We start from the raw sequence: 21,180 nt of genomic DNA on the forward strand, positions 1-21,180 counted from the left end.
AAAGAGAATTGATTTCCAGTTTACTACAAAGGACTCCTCTAATATTAGTGGTGCAAGTGGCATTCTTGAAAAAATGTCTACTACAAGAAGACTCAAAAAATATTACTAGTGATTAATAACCTCATTTTCAACTACATGGTGAAAATCGAATTTCCTCACTGCTGACTCAGCAAACTACTTACAGGTGAATCTTTTAATCGATTTACTCACACATTTGGCTTTTAAATTAACAGTAGTTTCAGAGAGTTGGAACATCCGCTTGCACCCTTCACAAAGTTCGATAAAGCTTCACGAAGGATCTGGTTACAGGGTTAGGCATGACTTGTTTGGAGAGTGCTGTTATTAATTGTCTGTTAAGATCATGCAAGTTAGGGGACAATGCTCTGCTTTATCAATACCTCTGCTTTAGAGAGAAATGTTCCTGCAGTTGCACCTAGCATCACACCAGTACAGAGGCAGAGCTGGACATTCCCATTACCACCTGCTTGCTGTCTCCACTGCCTTTGTGGAGCTGTGGAGTCTGGCTGGGCTCTGAGCCGTAATGCCAAAACCATGTTATTCCCTTGTACAACTACTCCAATTCACAACAGTGCTATTGGGAACAATGGAGGATGGGGTACCTGAAGTGTCTTTCCATCTACAGACAATGCAGAATATAACCTTGTAGATAACAGCAACTGTGTAAACACATAGCATTATTCTATAGAACATAATCACCATGTAATAGAGTGATAACATACCCTTTTTCTGAGGCTACAATCTCCTAGGGCTATCACTGCTCACACTTTTAAATAGTCTTATACAAAAGACAAGATGAATGAAAATTAAAATAGATACTACAGATGTTGATAGCTGATGTTGGGTTACAAAAACAAACATCAACAAAGACACTGAGTGGCAGGTGTTCGGCACATCTTAAGACCTGGCCCACTGTAAATCTGATTTCTGACAAATATTTGAGAATCAGAAATCAAAATTGAACAGAACATGAAACAACATACTTGTTTAAAATAAATATTACTTCCCAAAAAATCAATTTTAGAAAAAGATCATGCAACATTAACTTAAAAAAAAGTTTCAAGAAGTTTAAAATGATTTCCAGTACTGCAGATGTCTGTTCCATTGATGTAATATTACTTAAAACAAACATTTTACATGCTTTCTCAGCCATTTCACTGTTTTTACATGATCCACCCAAATATCTAACTGCTGTCTGGAACAATGGTTTGGAATACTTCCAGATTACTAAGCTTTCTAAATGTTAAAATAACTAATATGCAGCATATGATGAATAAAAAGATAGTGAGCACAGTATAGCAAATGCTCCTAAAGTACTGACTTTACTGTAATGGTGATGTTAAATTAATAATGGTACTTCTACACTTATGTAACACCTTTCAGCTAAAGACTTCAAAGTGCTTTATAAGCAATAATTAATTTAAATCATACATTGGCTCTGAGAGCAGATATTATATTACCATCATTGATTATATCTGGAAACAAAGTAATGTAATATTGCAGACATTACATTAATATAGTTGCAAGCTATTAAGATTTTATGTTCAGGGCCTATGTTTCATGGAGCTTCTTAGAAACTTGCTTTAAAAAGCCAATAAAACTTGCTCTCTTTTAAAACTTCTACCAGGCATATATTTACTGTAATTCATTATCTACTTGTAATATATTATTGAGGATTTTTTTTTTTTAATATCTTGGCTTTGTTGTCTGCTTACTTCGAGTCTTGAATTCTGTAAGGATGTACATGTAACAGCTTAGTTACTGTGGTAATGATGTTATTACAAGACAAGAAGTATGACATCAACAGAGAAATAAGTGTTAGACCAAAAGAACTCTTCAGAAATTCTGATATTTAGTCTTCAAACAAGCACTTAAATAAATAAATAAAAAAAAAACACAGGACAAAGAAATACTGTGCTCTAACACTTTCTTGCATTGCAGGAGAGGAACATAGAGGAACTATACTACTACTGTTTAGACCAACAACATTGCACCTTCTGCTGGACATAACTTAGAGGTACATTCATGAAACATGTTAAAATAATTTTCATTTATATTATTTAAACCTGTGGGCAAATGTGTTACAAAAATATGCAGGCTAGCTATGCAATGTAATTGCTAACATTTGAAAAACGTCTTACTCATCCTTGGCAGTAATTATTAGCAGTCTCTTACAATCTCCTATAGTCTCTGAAAAGCCCAAACCAAAGACCTGTCTCACCAAAGAATAAGTTTCTTCTTCTTCCATCATCTACTTTTGCTGCCACAACTGCAAAACTGTTTAGACTCCAAGGCAAACATATGATGCAAAATGGCTTATCCTTTATGAGCCTTCCCTTTAGACTGTATATCTGTGCTCTGATTCCACTTCTTTTTCCAGTAGAAGCAGCAGAGGCAGCCTTCAAAGGATCTGTTGGAGTCATGCTATTTTTATCCCTAATCCTTTCTCCATAGGGTCTCCCTGCCAGCAGGGACAGGAAGACCTTTCTACAAAAGGATCCCCTACCATTTGGACCTTCAATCCTGCCAGAGTTCATGGAAAACAAAGCTAACTCACCAGAGGACTTGGTGCATGGGGAATGGAGTGGGAAGGAAGAACTGCTGACAATATCACTGCAAGAGCCTGAATGTAATAAGGCTCTGCAAAAATGGAATTTGCTGGATACAGGGACAGTGTTGAGTTACCCCATAGGAGTGGACAAGTTAAAAAAAAGTTCTCTGATGACAGCGTTGCCTGCAGACTCATAAGCAGAAGTGTCTACACCACCACACTGGTGTCTAATTTTCAATTTTCTATTTCTGTCAGGAAGACTAGAAAACATGAAAAGCTAAGATTTTGATTTTGCCATTCAACTCCAAAAGATGACCTAAAAAAGCAGGTTTCTTTTATTTAATCTTTTCTCTTTTCTACTTGATCATCACTGCAGGAATACTCTTCATCTGCCTTTGCTCAAAGACTTATTTCAAGGTCACTCAGTGGCTTTTCATGTTTCAAGGACACCTAGTGTACTTGGTCAAAAACACAGCTTTATTCTTTCTTGGAGAACCACAGTTTTCTCCCTGGGCTCACATCTGTCCTACAGGAAAGCTATACTTGATGGTGTGTCAGAAGCCTGGTCAGCTGGTGTATGGTTTCCCGACACTCCTGTAAAGCACATGCTCTTCCTTGCACTATAACTAATAGTATGGGGCACAAGCATGAAGGAGTACTTTCATGTCTTGTGTAGTGATGCCAAGTGAGTGACGATACAAATCAGTATATAGTGTGCTCATAAATTAAGTTTAAAACCCTTATATTTGAAATAACCTAACACTGTGTGGAAAAAAGAGATTGTTCACAGATATCATCAGTATTTTTTGGAACTGAATAAAAAACTCAATTGATAACCACCAAACAGCTTTCCTTTAGATTATGCTACCTTTATTCACATTGAGTAGTCTTCTCGTATTGTGCTGCTGAAAATAAATGGCAAAATTTTATAGTAAAGTATTAAGCAAGAAAAGTTAGACCCAAATCCAACCCTGACTTCACTATTATGTAAGTTAGAGTGGACAAAATCTGAAGAGGCATGGAGGACTTCCATATGCAACAATTCCTCCATAGAATTGGCAGGTTCTCAACTTGTCTTAGAATATGGTCCATTACAAATACACTGAGAGCAAAAAAGATAATTTTCAAAAACAACTAGTTCAATAACAAGACTGAAAAATATAAATATTATCATAAAAAGTAATTACCTTCTATACTCCACTCATTATAAAAGCCTATTTATATACTAGAATATTTTCAAATTTTATTACCTCAGCAGGAACTCAGAAAACATCAGTCAAACAATTGAGTAGGCAAACAGTATAGCCATTATGTTCTCAGTAATAGTCTACACACAATCTTGGCCGGAAAAACCAAGATGCAATCATTATCTACTTACCACAGCTATCTGTGGTATTTCTAAGTCACCAGCTACTGCAATATTCAGACATGAAAAAATGTTTTGTCATTACACAATGCCCTTCAATCAAACAATCTCGTCTACGTGACCTTAAACAAACCGACGTTATGTAAAGTCACTCATTAAAATACTACATTATTTAACCTTAAAATAACCATGACACTGAAGTAAATACTATTTAGTTCTTCAAGAAGTCAGGTCTTGATATCCTTAATTTTGCTGGAGAGTTTTCTGTACAGCCAAAAATGAAATTGCAGTATCACATGAGACTTAAATCAAATATGTTTTATGTAAAAGCTGGTGTTTTTTTCCTCACTCATGTGAGGAAAGTCCTTTGAAATCTTCCACAGCTTTAGTTCTACTTGGGAGCATAAAATTGTGGTAAAAATAAGACTTATGGCTTGTAATGGGGAATTTCTACAGGATATTCTATTACATATTCTAATAGACACAGGCAAAACATCTACAACATTATTTTTACATAAAAATTTCTGCATCATAAGGTTCCAGCAATGTATCAGTGTATCAGGCAAGCTTCAATTAAGACAAATCAGGTTCTGAAAAGAACCGATATAAATGCAGAATAAAGGACGGTATTATTTCAGTAAGGAGGATCGGCAATTTTGGAGCAGGAGCAAATCAAACTAGTGAGCTGACAGATCAAGGTGCTTGTAAAAACAGCAAGAAAGTGATCTTTGAGGGCATAAAGCAATTAGGAGAGTGCCTAAGTGCAACCAGAGAGTGACCTGTACAGGCAAGACTATTCATTAACAGATTAAGAAGGGAATGAGAATTGTGATGATGAAAATAAAGGCATGACCTGCATGTAGACTAGATGAAAGAATGAGAAAGTCTAAGAGACAAGGATAGAGAGGTTGCTGAAGCTAAGAAGGTCAAGGTTGACATCAACAAGCACAGCATAGGTATGAGTGAAGATGAAATCAGAGGAGGAAAAAGCGGTGGGGGAGTGGAAGTCATAGGGGTAAGATGTTTGATGTAAGGCAAGAGGATGAAGGAGAGAATGGAGAATTATTCCTTGCTTCTGACAGCAGTAAAGCTTCAGTTCAATTGATTCAGTTCTTCAAGGACATACTAGACTGATGGACGTGTAGCTGGCGGGTTCCAGATGAGAAAAGGGATGGCGGTGGGAAATGGAGAAAAGTCCAAGTGTTTAGAGAAACATAATATTGAGGTTAATTGTGGGATACTGCTCAGTTTGCTTGGCTGAACAGAGAAGCCTACGTGCAGATCATCTTCAGAATTAGACTCTTAAATTAACAGTTAACATCAAAAAAAAGCTCTGCGATGCTATTACACATGAAGATTTTTTCAAAGGAATAGACCAGCAACCTTGAACAAATGTAATTCATACAGGAAATTCAGGGAACTACAAAAAGCAAAAGCTGAATTTCTCTGAAGTGATCTCTACCTACAGAGCCAGCTATCTACTGTCATGGTGGCTGTTCCCTCTTATATATTTATACATTAAGAGCTTAATGGTTAAGCAGTCTCCTAGAAAGCTGTGATTTTTTTTCTCAGCCTGAGGGCATTCAAGCCACAACCCTCACAGCCCAAGCGTACTTATGCACTTCTTACTTATGCACAATTCATACTATTCAAGAACCAGGCAACAGATTGCTTGCAACACTTTATTATTATTTTTTTTCTTAACCTACATCTAAAATATGCAAAACATATTATGTGTAGACCATCCAGGAAACACCAGAACACATAACCAACCGTACCTTCACTTACAAATGTCTTAATCAATAGGCAGACTGCAATGTCATGATTCCTTTAGCTCATGCTTTCTCTGTGGAATTTTTGCACTTTGACAACATTTGATTCTCGATTCTCTGTCTGCAAATCATAATGATATTAGACACACATCTCCACAAGAAGACTGCTGTTATCCAGATTATTCTGTACCTTGTGAGTAGTCTCTTTCTAGCGAAGAAGGAAACTGAATCCAAGTCTCCCAACTTTCTGGGTGCATGTTTAAAACTCTAGGTATGCTAGAAATACACATCATAATCTATACTCAGCAAAGATGGCATCACATCTGAAGATACAAAATTCTAATTCCTTTTATTGCCTAACAAAACATCTCAAAAGGAGGGATATGAAAAAAATGGAGAAGGATCAATTGCAGTTATGTCTTGCACACCTGAGTTGTGCCCAAATCCCATACTACATTCAAACATGCTAATTTGGATCTTTCCAGAAACAGCAGTACTTAGCAGTGAGTAAAAATGCACACAATGCACTGCAAGTCACCTTTGAAATACCCTAGAAGGAAATAAATATTTCAACAAAATATAACACAGACAAATCCCAATAAAAAACATCTGAAGTACAATACAAAACCTTTACTCCCAAACTTTTGGCTTCAGTTACTGTTTATGGAAATACAGAGGTATTAAATTAGCTACTGGAAGGCTTCACCAAAATCCCTAGTTGAAAAATAAACTTACAGAGGACTATTAAAAAAAGCCTTTATAAAATCACCGAGTGTCAGAAATATGTAGTTCACATACATTTTATTACCTCCAAAGTAAAGATGTATTCCTATGTTGAAGTTGATAAATTGATTATTTATTTTGCACTTATTCCTCCTCCCCCAAAAAGTGTCAATATGTTTCTAACTACAAATTTAAATACAACCATACAATTAGGGCTTACAGAAAGACCATATAAGGACAAATGCTGAAATTCCTCATTACAGATTTAAGAAACTCTTCTGAATATCTACTTGCTTTTTTTCTCATAGCCTGTTTTCTACTGAGAACAATTACGTGAGATCAAGTATCTTTGTTCCTTAGGAGATCATCTGTTCCTGCTGCTCATTTACCATCTGAAATCATAGTCATCTGTTGGTGACACTCTAATCATCTTCACAGTAACTAATTGTGATGTCACAAACAAATGATTATGATTTCAGGTGGTGAACAAACAGCAGGAGCAGATGTACTCTGAAGAACAAAGATTGTAAAGCCATGCAGGAATCCCTAGTAATAAAATGCTAGGCAAGAAAAACAAAGAGCCTGTCCTTTTCAGAGAGGTAACGACTTTTATGAATATATATTTTTTTATCATTAGTTTTTAAATATTTCCTTTGTGGCCCCCCAAAATGCTGGAAATAAAGGAAAACCAGTCTATGAAAAATTTAGGGTGGGGCAACAGAGACTATGAGGGTCATTTTTTCCTTTTAGAAATATAAAATATAAAAACACTCAAGACACTTATTTCTTTTAATTTTATAAATTTTTGTTCTTCATTTTTAAACACTTTATATCTCATCTACAGCTTTTCCCAGAACACATACTGTATGATATTCATGATTACCCCATCCAGAGAAATAAAACCAAAAGCTGAATGTTCCCAAGAGAATAGAATTTGCATTAGGACTGTTTATTTGTTTCACATCTAGTTTTTGCTGATACTTGTTTAAGACAAATCCTGAGAAATAAATGAACATCCTGTTGACAGTAGATATCTCCTATATGGGCTGCAAACGTCTGTGTTGTGCCCAAAGAAAGTTGTCTTTAATGTCACTTCCAGAAGCAACAGGGAAAAAACTCACTCATCACTCTTGTTATTCCACGTGTGAAAAATGTCTAAGATATCCCAACCCAAGAAACAAATAGCTTCATGTTTCCAGTCATCCTTAAGATTATGAAAGAGGAAAGGTAAAGAAGCAAATCAATGAGAAGGAGCTTTGCCAATGAGTGGGAGGAACAGAAGTGAGGTTTGCTGCAATGGTCGCTGCAAAAGTACGTAACAGAGGGGAATGGGAAAAATTAGTTTTCAAGGACATTTAACAAGGAATACTAAAAATGCTTCCAGTGAGTATGTAGGAGGATACAGACTGAAGGGTATTTCTAAGCAAAAACTACATAATAAGGGCACAATGGAATCTGTTCTGCAGATTACGAAAATATATAATTTATGTTTTTTGTTTCTGTCATACTGAGACATACAACTTCACTTTACTATTCCAGTTTTATTTCACACAGTTTCAGATGAAAATATAGTGCATTATGTACACAAAGAAAGAATATCTGCCTGCCAAGGGGAACCGATGAATAATATGTTTTCCTAACAGGACACAATAGTTTTCCTGGAATAAAATTACTGGAAATCTGAATAAGAGATGCCAAATGGTAGATATAACAATCTTAGAGCCTACCTTAGGTTTTCAAGACCACTGAAAGCTATGTTTTAGCATTACAACAAATGTAAATTGTATATTTCTCTCATAAGCAGGGACATAGAATTGAGGAAGCTCTTCCATTTGTCCTGCATAAAATGCCCTACAATAATGTCAACTCTGCAAGAGTAGATACATACAGTAGATATACCTACCAACAATTGTTGTTCTTAAATATAAACTCGCATATTCATACTTGAAAGAATGCAACATTGTTGATCTTAAACAGGGGAGCTTCTTTGGAGCTGCCTCAAAAAAAAGACGTGCTTCACAGGTACAGAAGAGGTCATGCATGCAGGTGATCACTTCTTAAATGCAAAAGAACATACTTCACACTTCCTCGGTTCTCCTTGACTATAAAGCTCTGAAGTTGGACTCCAAGGCTGGGGGGAAGATCAATGGGTGTACACAGAGAAATCTCTCACTAATTCTAGTTCTTCTTCAGGGTTTCTAATGCATTTTCTTTGTGGGAAACTAGCAAATAATATTCTACCAGAAGAAGAGTAGGCAAAGTGCTCGCATGTAAATATATACTTGAAGACAGCTTCCCTACCAAATACTAGCCGGAAATTCCACCATGTGACTATGCCTATGGAAAACAGGTGACAAAGTGAATACTTTCTCCAAATGTTGCAATCCTTTGTCCTCAGTCCTGTCCTGAAAAAAATGCCTCTTCATAGAGCCACTGAATAGGAAGCTATCAACTGAACTTACTGGTTCCCTAAGTAACATACAAAAGTGTTCAATGCATTTTCTACGCAGAAGCATGTGGTTCCTTCCTGTACGCTGCACATAAATGCTGTATATTCAGAATGGTGTGATACTCATATGTTGAAAGATCTACAGTAGATCTACAGAAGATACTACAGTGGTTTTCTATATACAAGAATACTTTAATAGAGTGTCAACTGATGCAGCAGATTCATAAATCTATCAGCAAGGCCATTTTAATTTACAAATATTAAGATTGTTTTCAAGTAGAAACTAAAAAAGAAGGTCTATTAGCAATTTCTTCAGCCAGGGGTGATACCACCCTGAAGAAAAATGCATTTCTATGTCTTCCACAAATCCTAGAGGAGACTATAAGGTGAAGAAAGATCAGTCCGTCCTCTATGTAACCATAACAGATTCATTCTCCTCATATGCTATTGTTACAGCTAAGTTGTACGTTTTAAAGAAAATACTCTAGAATCAGAAAGGCTCTTGAGTTTAAAAAAAATCAGTAAAAAAAAAATATGCCTGTTTATAGCATTCAGGGTTCAAATATTTCCTATTTTGCAAAAGGATAGCCCAGGCCCTCTGAAAGCAAAAATGATACACCGATTATCATTCATGAATTCTCTAGACTGAAAAAAAATAATTAAGGACTCAAGGGGTTAAGCACAATACTCTCTGAACAGCACTGTCAGAAATAAATGCTCTATGGCTACTGACATGTTAGCTTTGTATCATTTGATTTCCAATTTACTTGGATATCACTAGAATTGAAATGAGAGCTTCTGAAAATGTCTTCCATGAAGCAAAACAGACTGTAAACTTGTTCCTGTACTATGGAACATGGTGGCTGCAAAAAGGTCTGTGAACAGATCCATCTGTGAAAGAAGAGTCCCTTGGTTACCACAGGTTTAAAATACAATTAATTGATACAGTCTTCTGTTGAACGAGTTTGCTCTTGTTCTCCTGGATTTGGATTTACACGTGACCACCAAGGTATTTTTGCCAGGTTAAACTTGGGAAAGACATTGTTTTTTCTTCTTAGTATAGTAGATGGTCACACTGTCATCAGTACGTATCTTTGCTACAAGACACTGGAAGGATAGCAGAGAAAAGCTTGAGATCGTATTCTGCTGTCCCAAACCGCAATACGTTAACATTCGAAGACGTTAACATTTGCAGATGTTTCACAGACCACGTCCTTAGGGATTCTGACAATGCAAACAGCAATAATCTAGAAGTACTGATGGGGACTGAAGATAGGGCTGGAAGGAAGCAATTAATAATAAGTCTTAGCTCCTGAAAAATCCTTCCTTTAAGTGAAACACAATGGCATATGCTGAATCCAAGATAATTTCAAATACTGGCAATCTTTTGTGTAAATTGAAGCACAAATTACTTCCCAACTACTCCATAGGTCCAGCCACTGAGAAGACTTCATATATACTGCAACACTACTGAATCCCCTTAAAAACTGGATTTCGGACCAAGTCATTCAGATGCAAATTGTCAAAAAAGACAGCTAACATATGTCCATCTCTAATACAATCCATAGTTGAGGGAGATAATAATTTGGACTCTTAAGAAGTTCAAAGCTCAAAACAGTTCTAGAGAAGAATATAGAACTCATGGAAGAGTGAAGAAAGTGCTATTTATATTATCCTTACCACACTACAGTAAGTCCACAGCCAGGAAAAAATCTAGCAGAGTTGCATAGGCTTGTTGTATTAATAGAATCATAGAATGGCTTGGGTTGGAAGGGACCTTGAAGATCATCTAGTTTCAACCCCCCTGCCTGGGCAGGGATGCCAACCACTAGATCAGGCTGCCCAGGGTCTCATCCAACCTCGTCTTGAACACCTCCAGGGATGGGGCATCCACAGCCTCTCTGGGCAACCTGTGCCAGTGCCTCACCACCCTCTGAGTGAAGAATTTCTTCCTAACATCTCATATAAACCTCCCCTCTTTTAGTTTAAAACCATTCCCCCTTGTCCTGTCATTGTCTGCCCGAGCAAAAAGTTGCTCTTCTTTTTTTTTTTATAAGCCCCCTTTAAGTATTAAAAGGCTGCAGTAAGGTCACCCTGGAGCCTTCTCTTCTTCAGGCTGAACATTCCCAGCTCTTTCAGACTTTCTCCATAGGAGAGGTGCTCCAGCCCTCTGATCATCTTTGCGGCCCTCCTCTGGACCCATTATAACAGGTCCACATCTTTCTTGTGCTGGGGGCCCCAGACCTGGATGCAGCACTCCAGGTGGGGCCTCACAATGGCAGAGCAGAGGGGGACAGTCCCCTCCCTCGACCCATTGGCCAATCCTCTCTTGATGCAGCCCAGGCGAGTTGGTGTTCTGGGCTGCAAGCGCACACTGCTGGTTCATGTTGAGCTTTTCATCCAGCAGAACCCCCCACCAGTCCTTCTCTGCAGGGCTGCTTTCAATGAGCTCTTCTCGCAGTCTGTACTCATGTCTGGGATTGTTCCGACCCAGGTGCAGCACTTGTACTTAGACTTGTTGAATCGCATTAGGTTCACATGGGCCCACTTTTCTAGGCTCCTTTTGTGGCTTCTCTTCCTTCTGCTGTATTGACTGCACCACTCACCTTGGTGTCATCTAAAAACTTGCTGAGGGTGCACTCAATGGCTATGTCATTGATAAAGATATTAAACAGTACTGGTCTCAAGACAGACCCCTGCGGGACACCACTGCCCTCTAACTGGACATAGAGCCATTGACCACCATTCTCCGGGTATGGCCTTCAAGCCAGCCCTTATCCACTGAACAGTCCACCCTTTAAATCCATCTCTCTCCAATTTGGAGATCAGGATGTTGTAAGAGACCGTGTCGAAGGCCTTACAGAAGTCTGGGTAGATGACGTTAGTCAGTCTTCCCTTGTCAACTGATGCAGTCACTCCATCATAGAAGGCCACTAGATTGGTCAGGCAATTCATTAACTACTGCAGTGAAACTGAAGTTGGTCTTCACCAACAAAGTCTCACAAACCTCTGGGTCTAAAGAAAGTGTTCAGGGAAGAGAAGTTACCAGGAGCGGACGGAGATCACCGTCAATGATTCCTAGAGAAATTTTCAGCCTATAAATGGTCACCAGACCAAAAGGGATGTGTGTCAGGGTGTAGAGTGAACCAACTTAAGTTCTTTTGAGACCACTCTCTGTCATCTTTGAAAAGTCATGGAGATCAGGGGAAATCTCCAATGACTGGAAAAAAGCATCATCAGCCACTTTAGAGAGTTATATAGGAGCAGAACTGGAGATGATTATCATAAACACACAGGACGTGTTCCAACTGGATAAAAGTGAAAAACAAGAATAAAAATAAAATAAAAAAAATCAGTGTGAGGATAATTAAGCATTGGAACAGGATGCCCAGAGAAGCTATGAAATCTCCATCTCCGGAGAACAGGAAAAAAAGCAACCTTGTCTGAACTCAATACTGGCCCTGCAGTTTAGAAGACTTCTAAAAATCCCTTACAACCTGAAGGATTCAATGATTTAATAAAAGCAGTCTTGATTTTAATAAAATAGTAAATAATCAGAAAAGGGCAAATAAGAATCTTCTTGTTCCTGCACTTATTCTTACATCTATTCATACAGAGGATACTCAACAATTAATTCATCTAATTGCAAATTTATAGAAAACATTTCAATTGTCTTGAATCTAAATCCTACAGAGACAAAAATCAGTAAGACTAAATAGAAATTTAGAAAGTGATACTTACTGTTACTTGTTGGCTCAGGAAACCCAACATTCTGGCCGTTCCAACTCTTGTTTTCTCCAAGCTGAAACAGGTAGAAAAAGACAAATAAGTGAAAGTCACTTAAACAGAACATTCACAATTATAAATTTGGTTGAAAGACTCTAAAAAAGGGTGACTTGGAATTGCCACATCTGCTCACACATATTTGCTAACACATCTTAATTTTGGTCTAAAATAGGTTATTTGAGGAATGTACCCTTCAAGAATAAACATTAACAACTATTGCCTAACTCTAAAATATAAATGTTTCCCCAAAGATTAGGCTCAACACAGTATGTTACCAAATCAGACTTAAAATCAAATATTTTAAGTAGCTCTCAACTGCAAATATACACAGACAACAGAGAAATTACATTCTAAAACAAGAAGATCCTAATATGTGCCTATGAAAGAATGCATAAACACTACAAAGTACTTTGGGTGTAATTTTAAAATATTTACTTGCTTGGAATCCATTTAGTTACTGAAGTAGAAGCAAAATTGCCTCTTGCAATTATCCATTATTTTAATATCTAGATATTTTGAGGAAGTTATTTTTTTGTTATGTTTAACGCTTAGTATTACGCTGATACAGAAAAAGGAAGCTATTGACATGGAAGTTCAGAATAAGGCCATTCCTAAAGTCTACACAGTAAGTAAGGTATCCATGTTCTAGATTTATGTGTAAATGTAGAGAAACAAGTCCACGTTTCCTCCTGAACTATGAACTATTGACAGTCATCTCGATTAATGTGATGCAAATGATCCTTTTTAGATTTCCTTGGGATTTAACACACAAACAGAAAACCTTGCAGCACTGCAGCCTATACACCATTAAAAAGTTGTCATCATTTGCTCTGGAAGATGAGGCTGATGGGGTTGATGGTTGAGTGGAGGAGATGTGAAGGAGAGAACCAGCAGTCTGAAATCTGACAGCAGCCTGTCCCTAGGACAGGACCCATCTGGTTTGCCAGCCAGGACAGAGTACAGTGTTGCTGTTTTGCTGTCCTGTCCTTGTCCTTCTGTGTCTTCTGCCTCTACAAACAGGTCCATGGTTCTGTTACATCTCAGAGGTTGAGTTAAGGTTGCATAAATTACTATTCTGTTATAAGGCAGACTACTAGATGATATGTTTTCCCTGGGGAAAAAGGAGGGAAGAGCACACTGTGCAAATCAACTATTTCAGAGCTTGTTTCCTTGCTTTTCCTTCATCATGTACATACCAATACGCTTACAGCATAGGCAATGTGCAATAAAAAGGGAGATATCTAATAGAAAAGGGAGGATAGGTCTTAAGAGTTGTCTCTCAAACTGGTCACCCAATTCCACACACTTTAATTTCACATAACTTTCTTTATTCATATAATGAACCACATAATAAGTATATGCATGGAAAACATCAAAAAGACAGTTCTTCAAATGAATATACAACCTGAAATCTGTAAATATGCTTGTATTTACAGCTGTCTGTTACAACAGCATGGTTTTAACATGAATCCAAAAGAAAACGATTGCAAAATCTGCCAAGTGCACTGTTATAATATGAGAAAAACATTTCCAACTCTCCTCTCATTCCTCTCTTTTTGTTGTTTATTATAGTCATTATGATGGGGGATTTAACAAGAATTCAATTATCAGTAAATTATCTTTAGTTCTGCTGTGTCAAATGGATGCAATATCCCCTGGTTTTTCTTCTAAGAGAATAAAAGGGGAAAGAAGAAATGAAAAAGTGAAAATATGAAAAATGAAAACACTACAACTTTCCATTCACATCCATAGAACTAAAATTCTGGTAGCTGTGAAAAATCTCCCAGGGCACTTTGAAATTGCTCTCCTGAGTGCTCTACAGATACACTACTGATTTCTTCCAGGCACAGGATTACCTCAGAAAAGAGCAGAGCCTTTATTTTTTTTTTTTTACATTACCTGGAATACCTGTGCTGCCATCGGCACCATGCATGACTCTTGCAACACTTTGAGGTCTTCACTGGAAGAATGAATACTGCAGCATTTTATGCATCAGGGGTTGAGGAAGAAAGAACATTGACTTTGTGGTGGTTTTTGTTGTTTTTTTTTAAAGGGAGGAGGAAGGGGATGAAAGGACTCAGTGGGGCAGGGGTTTAGGAGGAGAAGTTTCCTGCTTTTTAAAACATCAAAAACAACAGAAGTGACAATTCTCCTTTTAGATGCCAACATGGTATGTCTGCCTAACCTGCGCTGGGGCCCATTTGGGACGCAAAGAGACAAATAAGTATCTTCTAATGACAGAACTTTATGGTGCAATTTATATGGAAGGAATTTTACAATGGTCAAATTGGTAGAGATTTAACTGCTATTTTCCTTCTTCCCCAGCACCAGACATGTTTTAGCTGAGGAGACTATCTGAGCAGATTTGACCAAACCAGGTCCCAGCTAGTGCAGACTCTTCAAGCAAGGATGCTGTCAGTTTTCAATACTGAATTAAGGGACCCCTCAGATCACTCAGAATACATTTCATTCATACTGTGTACAGATATTCAACTGCATATCTGTCAAATGAAATAAAGCCTGACACTCCAAATTTAATCAATAAAATCTCCAATTTATTCTGAAAAAAAAAAAAGGTTTTCTTGCATTAACTCTTTGTTTCATGGGTCCATTGCATTTTGATCTGGTAATAAAAGTCCCAAATCCAGATGGTACTTCGATCTCTCCTGCTCTGTGCGAAAAGCCGTCTGTTAAGTTTGAGAACTAAAATCTACACAAACTAACTTGTTTATTGGCTTTACATGTTCATTCTGTTTATATAGAGAAGATCAAGCCAGATGTTCTAAAAGTATTTTATGTTCTTAAACTCTACAAAGCTATAAAAGTGTGTTTTATTATCTTGAATATTCCCATTTCATAAAATTTGAGTAGTTCACCTTTTGCGTGTACAGTATCACATTTGCTTATTTTGTTCAGAATAACATTAGGCCACGATGCTTTATCAATTCTAAGATATCTTCTTTTATCTTACTATTTCAAGTATGTAATTATACCTGCTCTGTTTTGTTGTGTCTTTTTGTTTGTTTGTTTGTTTGTTTTTTTTAAGACAATGCACTTGTAAGCAATAGGTTAATGAATGTAGGAAAACAAAGCAGCAGCAGGCCTTCTTAGCCACTCAACAGTGCTATATATACAGATTTATCATGTGGTCCCAATAAAAGCCCAGCAGAACATTCTGTTGACCTGAGTCAACAGTTGGCTGGCGCAGCCACAGCAAACATTTAAGCTGTGATCAAAATATACACATGCAGTGACTCTGTGTGTATGTATGACAGAAGCTGTCCAGAGTCCACAGCTTAGCCAAATACCTTGCTCTGATCTTTTCAGGACACAAAAACCAAAACCTTAACATCCCATTTTGCTTACAAAACCTTTCATCAATAAAGTCAAGATGGGCCAGAAGGCTGAGCTGCACATCACTAATACAGAAACATATACCTGCAACACATGTGAATTTAAAATATAATTCCTTCTCCAGAAAAACACTGACATGCATTTTCTTTCTCAGCCATCAAATCTGAAAGCATTTTCTAGAACATTTTTACTGCATATTCAATGGAAAAACAAACAGCTATGACTATTTCATATGTGAAAATTAATAAAATCATTTGGTTATCACCTTTTCTGGCTGGTCTTGAAGAGGGGTAGAGGCTTTGTAACCCAGCTGTAGCAACATTGCTTCTGCTGCATTTCTTTTAGCTATTTTCTTGTTTGGGCCTGTCCCAGTAGTAATCTCGTTGCCTACTTTTACCTTAAAAAGAAAATATCTATCATGATCATAATAAATACAAGACCCTTTAATATCACCATGCGATAATCTTGCTGATCATCTACCAACAACCATCAGCTCTTCTGATGCAGATGCAATCTGGAAAAAGTCAGAATAGTGCAAAAAGTGGACTACAATACTGCTTCCCAAAGATAAGCTTGTTTAGATTTTTCAGAAAGTCCCCAACCTCATTCCAAAGAGCTACCTTTTTATATATCTGTGGTGTGCATACAGAATTCCCTCTCTTCCACCAGCTTCTGTCAACCCTGCTCTCCCTGCTGAACATCTCCCCTAATTTTGCTCCCCCTCTTTCTTAATGTGGAATGTGCTACAGGATCTGGACTTCCTCTTCCTTGTGGGAGTGCTGCCTTCAGCAGCTCCCCAGCATCGTCAGGAGAGTATCGAGAACAATGGAAAGACAAACAACGACCTGGAAATATAAAAGAGAGGCTGCCATAGAAAGATAAAAACCGTATTTGCATTCCTCCCACTTCACCGCACTGCAAGAAACACAGGGGCAGGAGCTGTTTTCTTGTCCTGCCCTTACACCTGACAAGCTTTTATCAAAATGGTCTTTGGAAAGAAGAATCCTCGTTGGACCTCTGGGCTGTGCTGCCCAAAGGAGTTCCAACAAGATGCTTTTCATAAAACAAGAAGTTGAAACTTCAAAATAAACACAAATTATAGGTAATGAATATCCAGAAAGAGGCAGTCCTTGATGTATGAGCACTATCACTGCTATTCATTAGTGCAATATTTATAGTTTTTTTATTGCTATATTTTAATTTATTTATTAAGCCATTTTATTTGCCAAATTATCTCTAAAAATAGCTTATGATCCCAAAACCATGTTAAAGAGGGAAGCCCAAGGTAAAATAAAAATAATAAAACACCCAAGGCAATCTGAATAAAAGAAACCTTAGAGGTCACTGAGCTGAGACGTTTTGGAAAAAGCTTTAAAAAAATATGAAAAACAGGCACACGATTGTTAAATAAATAATATATTATTATTTAATCTTTTATGTTATTCAATAATTAATCATTTTCCTTAAATTATCACGTATATATTTTCCTAAAACTTTTATTTTTTTCTTTATTCAAATACCTATTAATTCAAAATAGAAATAAGGGGTTGTAAATAAATAATAATGATCATGAATATCCCTTTGAAATACATATATAATTAAGCAAAAAGATTCAACTACATAAAACAGAAATATTAATAACCTTGAAATAAACCCCTTCTATGCAGTTTTACAATCACAATTAGAAAATAGACACTCTCCTACAAGTTTATATGCAATAAAATTGAGGGACTTTAATGGGACAAGACAAAATGATAATTTATAACATAGCTCACAATAAATCAATGTGCTGCTATTTCTCAGACCTGTAAAACTGGTTTAGCTATTATTATAACCTCTATCAAGGATTAAAGGTCTGACTACAAAGAGAAAGAGCTTTCTGAAATTAACTTTGGGAACAGAACACCAACTAATGTCATCAGAGGTTTTCTTCTGTTTATCTAGTGGTCAGGACAAGTAATTGGATCCATTTCATCACATCTAAACTTGCTCTTTGTGTGACAGATAAAAATGAACATATTATCTCTGGATATTTTACTTCCACATTCAATTAAATTAAATGAAAACATTGTTTAAGTAGTTTATACAAAGGCTTTTTATTCTGATAAGGTTTTTTGCATGTCGTAATGAATCCACTGAGACTTCCTGAAGGCAGGAGAAAGAGAGGGATGATCTGTGTGTGAAAATATTAGAAAAGGGTAAAAATTGGGCTACAGTGAAAGGCGACTGATCTATGGAATTTCTTTGATTTTTTCTTTCACAAGCCTTCTCAGATAGAGGAATCCACTGTGTATTCACTGCTTTTAAGATTCCATTTTGATTCAAACCAACTATTTTACCACTACTGAGAATCCTGCAGTGGAAAACCAAATTTTCAGCCCATCTTTCTAATACACACAGATCAGATACAGATCTCTAACTGGAGAGTCTGAGCATGTGAAAAGGGATGGTCTATGACAAGATCACTCTTTTTCAAATATTTTCAGATAGCACAAAAACTTGGAAATCCAAGTTATATTCATAAAGCTGAATCTGAACAAAAGGAACCCAATTGTATATATTATATATATATATATATACATATATATAATTTTTTTTTTCCAGACTGAAAATATTGTCAAGAAAGACCACTGAGATCCAAGGAAATGAAGATTGCTAGCCTGTCTAGATAGACATGAAGGAGGGATTTAAAGACTTACGTTTTTTGTTTTGTTTTGTTTTCTGGAGAAAAAGGTCTTGAACATCAAATTCTGATTGTGATCAGAACTTAAATTTTGGTGTGGTTTGTGGTCAACAAGTCAAAACATGTTCAGGTTTGCTTTTCTGGATTGTCCTGGCACAAAATTACCTCAGTGAAAACATAAGAAAAAAGAATCCTTTCCTGTTCCTTATCTTTCTTAACCTGCTATTGTGCTATCTAACACAATATATCATGGCTACATCAAATCTTTGCAAATGTTCTTAATTTAAAAAAATAAAGAAAAATTAATGATCTACAGTTTGTGTATCACATCCAAATTCTTTAACTGAAGAGGCTAAAATGTGTGATGGAAGGCTGTTTTTGTTGCATTTCAGATAGGAACAAAGGTAACAAACAGATGAAAATCTGAAAGGAGTTCTTACAAGATTTACAGAGCTACTTTTAAATCCAAAATGCTTGGTAACATGTAGTATGTTCTCCATATTTCAGAATATTTGTTTGTAGTGCAATACTCCAATCAACAACTGCAAAATTTTCTAAAAAGACAAATGAAAGTAAATAAATCATTTACAAAGCGTAACGTTAGGGATAAAACCAGAAACAATTAGGTGAAATAAAAATAATAGTATAAAAAATGTAAAACCACTGCAAGGAAAACTTCTAGAGGGCAAATTACCTAATTGCTTTTTGTTTCACCAAAAGAAAGAAGGCAGTTCAAACTGCTACTGTATTTCACACTCCTGTTGTATAAATAACCATAAATCAAAGAGATAAACACAGAAGGATAAGCTTTATATTATGCCACCATTTTTCTTGTGTTTGAACATGACGTAGCAAAGGCACTATCTCTTAACACAACAGTAGATGATACCTGCATAACAAACTCTCGACGGCGAGGCATTCCTCTCTCTGAAAGAAGAACATATTCTGGCTCCTTCTCCTTTTTGGCCTGTTGGATCTGAGCCAGACGACTGATGGGATTCATTCCTTGACCATATTCTGGTCCAGTCTAAAACAGGTTTAAGAGAAAGAACCATAATTTCATTGTGTATTAGTACTGTAGATTGGTACAACTGTTGTGCTACCTCTTCTGTAATAGAACATAGAGAAATAATAATAGAATATAATAATATAGAGAAAATAATAATTTTCTCTAATAGAAACAGAGAAAAAAACAATACATTTTGTACCATCTTTTGATCATGAGACAGACAGGAGAATTCCTCAATCTCAAAACCGTGGCACGTAATATGCACCTACCACCTGCCACTGCTGCAGGTAGTGGGCATAGCTGTCATTGGTAAGCTACTGATGCCTTCATCTATCTATTTAATACAGAGATGGATAAAAATAAACAGATTCATCAATTATATTTCATTGCCCTATTAATATGACTCTTCCCTCTGGCCCTTAAAACTAGGTTGCTACAATACTGGAACATGCAGTAGCAGTGAGAAGAGGTGGATTTATATGGGGACAAAAAAGATTTGCCATATAACAAGCTGCATTTCTCTCAGCCTTCCATCTCAGCATTTCTACCTTCCATCCTACAGTGCAACTAAAGGTGAAGAAAGCTTACTCTTTGCATGCTATAGTAATTCAGCCTCAAATGCTTTTAGGCAGTGAAGCTAGAGAAGACAAAGAGAGGAATATCTCCAGTGACTAGAAATGTTGCACACTGTGAGCCACCCACAAAGTATTTCAAATGCTTTACAGACAATAACCCTCAAAGTAACGTATCAAAATGCATTGCTAATGGGAGAATTGATGTGATGGTGGAAAACAGAAGAACTGAGAAATTGGTCTGTCCAAGATTACAAAGACAGGTGAAAAACTACAGTCCTCGCAAACTATTTGTATTAGTTCTGAAATCCTTTTAGTATGTTATTATTCTTAATGCTCTGTCAAAACAAACAGCTATGAAAATATTGTTGGTAGAAGGAGAAGAGAAAAAAATAAGATTCAAACACATTTATCTGCGGTTATATTTAATAGATTTATATGCCATAACACAAGAGAAGTACTTACAAATATAAATGGCATTTGAATGCAAAATTGTCTTTATGTTATTGCAATATTTCCTCTTTGTGAAGGTATTTGCAGTGTAAGAGAAGATGCAAATTCATGCTTATTTGAGGTTCTCAAATAAAAGCAAACAAGTGGTCAAGAACCTAAAGAGATGATCAGCAATTGAAGGCAAAGGCCGGAGAGGGATATTATATTAAGAAAGCTGTGCAGCAAATCCTTCCTAGTGTAACTGCTGAAGTCATTAGAGAAGATGTAGGTGAAAGAATGAAGACAATGTCATGCACAAGGGCAGCTGTGTGGGCAAGAAGCCAGGCGGAGACAAAGGGAGAACAGGCTAAATAAAGTGTAGGCCATAAGATATAGCCTCATAAATATATATATATATATATATATATATATAAGTAAAAGAAGTTATTGTCACTTTTTTTGATA

At 36.6% G+C, this 21,180-nt stretch overlaps 1 protein-coding gene across 4 annotated transcripts in view; it reads right to left on the minus strand.

The window, feature by feature from the left end:
• STAU2 (staufen double-stranded RNA binding protein 2) overlaps positions 1 to 21,180 on the minus strand; it is a 168,338-nt gene that overhangs the window by 81,992 nt on the left and 65,166 nt on the right. For all 4 annotated transcript variants that reach the window (XM_080581626.1, XM_080581624.1, XM_080581627.1 and 1 more), the window contains exons 9-11: positions 19,592 to 19,729; positions 16,285 to 16,416; positions 12,621 to 12,681 (exon numbers count right to left, since the gene is read on the minus strand). In XM_080581626.1, coding sequence (XP_080437752.1) covers positions 12,621 to 12,681; positions 16,285 to 16,416; positions 19,592 to 19,729 — 331 coding nt within the window. The remainder of the gene's footprint in view (positions 1 to 12,620; positions 12,682 to 16,284; positions 16,417 to 19,591; positions 19,730 to 21,180) is intronic.

The sequence above is a fragment of the Anser brachyrhynchus genome (assembly GCF_964034855.1).
Source record: "Anser brachyrhynchus genome assembly, chromosome: 2".
In the NCBI taxonomy this organism is placed as follows: Eukaryota; Metazoa; Chordata; class Aves; order Anseriformes; family Anatidae; genus Anser; species Anser brachyrhynchus.